The sequence below is a fragment of the Amphimedon queenslandica genome, unplaced genomic scaffold (assembly GCF_000090795.2).
Source record: "Amphimedon queenslandica unplaced genomic scaffold, v1.1 AMPQUscaffold_13036, whole genome shotgun sequence".
In the NCBI taxonomy this organism is placed as follows: domain Eukaryota; kingdom Metazoa; phylum Porifera; class Demospongiae; order Haplosclerida; family Niphatidae; genus Amphimedon; species Amphimedon queenslandica.
The window spans coordinates 18,910-25,737 of record NW_003546728.1 but is presented as its reverse complement, the minus strand read 5'-3'; the positions used below and the strand labels follow the sequence as shown (position 1 = coordinate 25,737).

At 38.2% G+C, this 6,828-nt stretch overlaps 2 protein-coding genes across 2 annotated transcripts in view; both read right to left on the bottom strand.

Annotated features, from left to right (window-relative positions):
- Positions 1–688: 688 nt before the first annotated feature.
- Positions 689–6,510, bottom strand: LOC100634911 (uncharacterized). The gene is made up of 18 exons (XM_020001743.1): positions 6,410–6,510; positions 6,150–6,194; positions 5,993–6,088; positions 5,831–5,914; positions 5,732–5,778; positions 5,619–5,681; positions 5,503–5,563; positions 5,257–5,457; positions 4,519–4,643; positions 4,194–4,325; positions 4,043–4,112; positions 3,893–3,984; positions 1,841–3,713; positions 1,655–1,783; positions 1,345–1,454; positions 1,171–1,281; positions 1,045–1,109; positions 689–989 (listed from the first exon to the last, which is right to left on the bottom strand). The coding sequence occupies exons 1-18, from the start codon at positions 6,449–6,451 to the stop codon at positions 796–798; spliced, it is 3,540 nt and encodes a 1,179-aa protein (XP_019857302.1). The 5' UTR covers positions 6,452–6,510; the 3' UTR covers positions 689–795.
- Positions 6,511–6,588: 78 nt separating this feature from the next.
- Positions 6,589–6,828, bottom strand: part of LOC109585610 (arf-GAP with coiled-coil, ANK repeat and PH domain-containing protein 2-like) — a 3,507-nt gene continuing 3,267 nt past the window's right edge. Inside the window, exon 7 of the mRNA XM_020001739.1 lies at positions 6,589–6,602. Within this exon, the coding sequence (XP_019857298.1) occupies positions 6,589–6,602 (14 nt within the window). The remainder of the gene's footprint in view (positions 6,603–6,828) is intronic.

Here is a 6,828-nt window from a genome sequence, read left to right as displayed (position 1 = left end):
AGTCCAGAATAATTCCATTGATTGAGTTCATAGTTTATGTTGATGATGAACCTGCTTCTGATGAACTAGAAAAGTATCTTGACATTGAAGGCACTACTTCAAATATTTTTGTCAAGAGACAAAAGGAATAAAAAGAATAACAATGAACATTGGGTGTAATTTTTATGCGTGTTAGTTTTATACTTTTGGTTTTTGTTTTTCTTTGATGAGTGTTAGTTTTATACTTTTTGTTTGGTTTTAATTTAGAATTAGCTACTACAATCATTACCTGCTTCTGATGAACTAGAAAAGTATCTTGACATTGAAGGCACTACTTCAAATATTTTTGTCAAGAGACAAAAGGAATAAAAAGAATAACAATGAACATTGGGTGTAATTTTTATGCGTGTTAGTTTTATACTTTTGGTTTTTGTTTTTCTTTGATGAGTGTTAGTTTTATACTTTTTGTTTGGTTTTAATTTAGAATTAGCTACTACAATCATTACAAAACAGTTGCATTTTTTTGGTATTCATAATCCTTGAAAGGAGAACTGAATAAAAGCCTTAGCATCAGTCTTGTATATACATGAATAATAAATGACTCCTCCGAGTCATTTTAATTCAAAAGCTCAACATTTTTATTGAACAGTGCACTGCCATGATTAAGTAATTATTTTATATTAATTTCTTATCAAGGATACAAACAAAGTTATAATGATGGTATTGATAAATTTCTATAAAAAACACATGTATATGATAATAATAATAATAACGACACAAGAATAACAACAACAAAATAACAGTTATAATTTATAACTAATTTTTCTGCTCAACTGAAAAGACAGGATTGCTATTAGAAATGGTTGCAACGGAAACATAGACCTTGCTCCCCTCCTCTCCACTTGAAGCAACAGAAGGAGTAGAATTATTACTAGAAGTGGACTGGTTCTTTAAACTGTCCCGATCACCACCTGAAAAATCCTTATAGATACTTGCCATGGTTTCATCCACTAGAGGATTGAACAAGAGATCATGTGATCATCATGTGACAATCATGTCACTCACTAAACATTTGGGAGTCCACACTTTCACTACGACCAGCCTCATCGCTTGCCTTAGCTAACTTTAACCTTAAAAAATTAAAATAATAAACTTTACCTCTTACACTTTCTCTTTCATTCTCTCGCTTACAATGTTACTATGTTTCCATTCTCTTTTTCCAATGCATACATCAATGGAGTCTTGTTGTCATCATCAACACACTTGTAATCTGCACCTCTCTTTAATAGCAGTGCTGTAAGACTACAAAGAAAAAGAAGATACAAAGTTACATGTACATGTACATGGCGTCTTTTCTCTGCTTACGTTGCGTCATCGTTAAGGACTGAGAGATGTAATGGTGTCATTCCTCTAGCGTCACTAACGTTGATTTTAGCTCCATTCTGATACAAATACTCAACAACAGTCTCATTGCCCTAAATCAAAAGATAACACAGAGTTAACCAGTGATGTGACTATCAATAATGCAATACTAACACGATAATAACACAACACTAACACAATAAATACATGTACAATGTACATGCACATTGCAATGTAAATGACTAAATGTAACTGCATGTGATTGCCACAAACAGAAAAAGAGAAGTACATGTACATGTACAGTGTATCTTACAGTAATGCAAGCCTGATGAACTGGATAGCGTTGTCCCTCCACTGGGTCTTGCTCAGACAGACTCCCTCCATGACACAAGCCACACAATATCCCAGGGATATCGCCTGATAGAGAGCACTCAAAAATGTACTAGTAAAATAAAAGTAATAAATCAAATATACATGTAAAAGTAATATTCACACCCACCTTAGTAGGTGACATGCTATCTGGTATTATAACAAAATCCTCTTCAGATGACGAATTGATCTCGTTACTATCGTCCTCAGCCTCAACTTCATTAGCCACTTCCACATCTCCATTGACTTCGCCCACTTTATCCTCACCCTCCCCCTGGCCTTCTCCAATATCCAATTCTTCTTCAGTGGTAGCCCCGCCTTCATCCTCTTCAACTGTGAGATTATTCTTTTTGGGTCTCGTTAGAGTCTTCATATTATCAAGCTCAATGTCATCTCCGGTGATAGTGATTGTACTCATGTTTCTGGTACGTACCTCTTTCTCTTTCTCTCCCCCTTCCTCTTCCCCCTCACCCTCCGCCTCCTCTCCTCCCTCGTTCCCCTCCTCCCCGAGGGTAACATGTACATGTATCCCGAGGGAACGTCCCATGGAGACCGTGTGACCCTCTGCTGCCTCAAGATCTGGTGAGGTTTCGTCATCTGGAGACAAAGACCGAGGGGGAGTGTGGAAGAGTTCGCTAGCAACACTCTCAGGTCTCCCGAAATCCATTGCTGATTGAAAAGAGTCTTGACTGCTCAAAGAGGCCGTGTCTCCCTCGTCAGGCTCTTCCTGTAGGTCAGAGAGCTCATCCTCTTCCCTCCACTGCTTGTGAGGTTGAGGTGGGGGTAACTCTGTATTGAATAACTCCTCAGAAACATTCCCTACATCATCCACTTCATTTTCATCTTCCTTGAGCAACTCGACTTCCTTTTCTTGTTCATGTGTACTCGTTTCTTTGGCCTCTTCGTCACAATTAGCATCTTTGGAATCCCTGTCATCGTCATGACTAGAATCCTTATCAGTCTTTTCCTCGCTGTCAACATTCTCTTCTTCTTCATCAAGTATACTTGCATCCTGGTCTTCAGTGCAATGCACATCAAGTGAAGTGTCAGAATATGACAAGTTTTTCAATAAAGACATCTCAGTAACAGGTGGTAGTGAATTAAGAGGAGGTGAAGGGCTACAGTTAGTGACAGATATAGAAGGAGGAGAGTCTATGGCACCCATTGCACTCAGTGAGCGTTGTATAGAGACACGCTTCGACTGCTGTGGGGAGAGATGATCCACGCTTACTTCGTTAGGTTCGTGGGCGGGATCATCCAAAATTACATTCATGTTATACATGGAACCGAGTTTCTGGAAAGTGTTCAATAAATCAGAGGAGAAGGACTCGTCATCTTGAGCGAAGAGTCTCTCGGTATTGTCTTCCTCCTCTTCTCTGTCCTCCATGTCCTTCATTTTAGTTACGTACGTTCGAGGAGGTTTCTTTGGAGGGTGTGGTGTGATTGGAGAAGAAGAGGCGGAGCTAATTGAGAGCAAGGCCCCTACCTCTAACTCGTTGTCGCTGTAGCATCGATCGTCTCCAACTAAAGGAGACTTTTTTCGTCGGAACGAGCTTGGACGTGCAAAACGAGTAAACGAGAAGTGTTTCTTGGGGCTCGGGGAGCGTTTAACGACACTATTGAGTCTCTTGTTCCACTGGGAAAGCTTCCCTGTCTTTTCAAGCTTCTTTAAATTTGCCTCCAGCAAGGCAAGGTTCTCCGACTTGACTCCGCCCATCCTTTCTGACCCGTCGCCACTCACTTTCTCAGTCGGGCCACTCGGTAGACCGAAAGATGAGAGAGGGGATCTATTCCCGTTTCCATTTGTCACCTCAAGGCCGGTTGCCATGGACATGGGGCGATTAATCTTCCCGGCCAGTTTTGGCGAGGTAGCGACAGAGCGAAGGAGAGTACCCTGGATCTTACGAGGAGGGAGGGGCACATCAGGACGGGTGAAATCAGGATGAGGATGGACGAAAGCATGACTGACGTATTTTAAACGAATAAATGGCTCTTTCTCAGACCTGTACATTTATAAAAAAGTAGTCATATTTAGTGGGTGTGGTCAATATATATTTAGTGGGTGTGGTCAATATATGTATAGTGGGTGTGGTCAATAAAAAAAATAAATAAAAACGAAAAGTAAATGAAATGATAAATCAATAAATAAAAGTAAAACTACATGTACAGTACATGCGCTTACGTAGGACTGCTGGGTACTGGTTTCCTAACATGGGATGGGATGTCGTACTCCAGGATCTTGTTGACTTTTGAATTACCAAGGAAGCACATTATCTAAAAAAGTTCAATATTACCGGCAGTTACTTGTAATTAGAATACAACAATTGAGTACTTTTTGGTGCTCTATGTCCCAGTCATCAAGTGTCACCGAACGAACTTTTGAAATATGGACACCAAGACTCCTAGAGAGAAGTAAAAAGTACATGTACATTAAATTTGTATAAGTCCATGTACATGTACAATTACATGTACATTTGTAGTACCTGTGTAGTCCAGAGCAGTCAATGCAGAGTAATATCCCAAGATTAATGCTGGCCCATTTAGGATTCGATGATGAGCAATCAGCACATTTATCATTACCAGGTACATCAAGGAACTCAAGTCCAACTGAGAGTCTGCGGAAAAGAACAAATTAATACAAATTTACATACACTTTTTTTAAGTACATGTACAAGTACAAGTACATGCATGTATAGTTGATCAAATTGTAAGTGTACTAGAGTTGAGAATGGGTGTTTCCAACTGCATACACCATGTACATGGTACATCTTTTTATAGGATTACATGTACATGTGCAATTTTTCTTACATTGAGTTCATTGAAGAAGGAGATTCAGATCTGGTGATTAGCAATGGGCTGTCCATCCTTGGGCTAAAGGATTCCGTCGCATTTGAACTCGTCAAACGTTTTCTAGACTCCTTGGCCTCCCTAGACTAGAAGAGGAGGAGGAGAGACACAATATCAAAAAAACTATTGAGCTACATGCATACATGTACATGTACAATTGTACATGTACATGTATGCATGCATGTTGCATTTAGAGTAACTTTTAAAATTTGTTAAAAATCCAATTTTAATTGGAATCAGCTACATGTATAACTTCCTACACAATATAAGAACATGTATATGTATCAGGAAAAAATATATAAAAATGGAGGATTCTCTCCTTTTCAATTTTAGCAAAATTTGGCCCAAATTCATTAAAAAATCCAAACTTGATCGGAATAAGCTCAAACTTGCTACACAACATAATAACATGCATACATGTACATGTACTGTACATGTATGTATCAGGAAAAATTATAAAAATACTCTTTCTAGCCATTTCTGATGAACACATGTACATGTACATGGACTACAATCTTTACAGTTATTATCATTAGCCACTGTGTCTCATTTTCACTTCCTAGATGTACATGTACATGTACATGTACATGTACATGTGCACAACAAAACAACTCATGTACACATGTACATGTATGCCACACAAGATGACAGTAAAAGTACACACACACACACAGAGACAATAAACAACTTGATCTTCACCTTCATACTGGTGGTTATTCTTAAAGCATGCGCCACAGCTGCATCCAAATGATGCATCCATTTCCTTCTCTGGGCCTCAGTGTCCGCCTGGAGCATACAAGAACGAGTAGGAGAGACAACCTCAAAACAAAACCGTCTCTCGAGGTCCTCCGCTAGTTTGACCGTACAGAGTCTGAGGTCGTCTATGACAACGGCGTAATCCTATTGGTGGGTTGGGTGATGGGTGGGCATTAAATAGAGTCTCACCATATTCATGGAGTCTTTCTTTAGGTAGATAAGTTTATTGTCACGAAGCTCAAAATATCTCCTAAATATAATATTAATTATCATACACGTACATGTACATGTAGACAGTACTTTACCTGTTCCACAACTTAAATGCATTGCTTGCTCTTTTGAACAAATAGCCACTTAATTGAATAGGCCTATCATTAAAAAATTATAAAATAAAACACTGGGCAATACATGTACTTACAGGACTTGGTTTTCTAGCGATGGGAAGGTCTGATCAGAAGAACTCTCCTACACAAAGGAACAATAGATTAGGATTCATGTGAGACAAGGCTATCCTCACCTCAAAATGATGAACAGAGACAAGAGCGTGTCTGTCATCCATTGTCTTTATCTCAGAGTCACTCTGAATCTTCATATCTTCAACCTAGGAATTGAAGAAATAAAATTACAATGTACATATATGTACATCAGTCCTCCCCTCCTCTCTCTCCCTCTCCATTACTTGTGCAGTTAATTCAGAGACATACAACTCGTACTGCTTGAGAGACTCATGTCCTTCATGATAGCAAGAGGACAAAGCATTCACAAAATCAAGAAACTAAAGGTATACAAAAAGAACACAGTATGAATGATGAAAGACTCAAACCACACAAACTTACGTGAGAAACCATTGCATGACCTTTACAACAATTGATGACATTAATCTAAAGGAAGAAGGGGGAAGAGAATAGTGAGAAAGAAAGGAAAAGAAGGCAAGAAATAGAAAATGAAAAGAGGAAAGGAAAGTGAAAAAAAACAAGAGGGAAAATACATAGTTTAAAGAAGCTAGGGTACAAGTAGATGTACATGTACTCATGTAGGAGTATAAAGACATGACTAATGAGGTGTGTACAATGATGGTATAGCCCATTGCCCTCACATGATAGCTGTAGTTAACTGCTCCATGAGTAAACTCTGCCATTGTTGTTTGTAATTGTGAAGTCAACTAATGAAATGAGCCAACAAATAACATTAAGAAATACACGTACACTTTGTACATGTACATGTACATGTATAACGTAAAGTCAGTAAGACACATGTACATGTACATAAATTTAATTAAATTACAACAACTAATATAACAAAATATTGCATACATTTTAAACATGTACTGTACACATATGTACATGTACATAAATCAAAAATCTACTGAAAGTTCAATAATGGCGGTATATATACAAAAGCAATTAATGTACCTGGCATAACAAATTAACAAATATTGTACATGCATACATGTATATGTACATGTACACAGTCACGTACAGTACATATGTGTCACGTACATGTACATGTATTTCT

Coding starts and splice junctions, on each gene's coding strand:
- LOC100634911 (XM_020001743.1), bottom strand. CDS start 6,451: ATGGCAGAGTTTACTCATGGAGCAGTTAACTACAGCTATCAT. Junction 1,784..1,840: donor ATAGCATGTCACCTACTAAG/GTGGGTGTGAAT, acceptor TTATTTTACTAG/TACATTTTTGAGTGCTCTCT. Junction 1,282..1,344: donor GTCCTTAACGATGACGCAAC/GTAAGCAGAGAA, acceptor TTTTCTTTGTAG/TCTTACAGCACTGCTATTAA.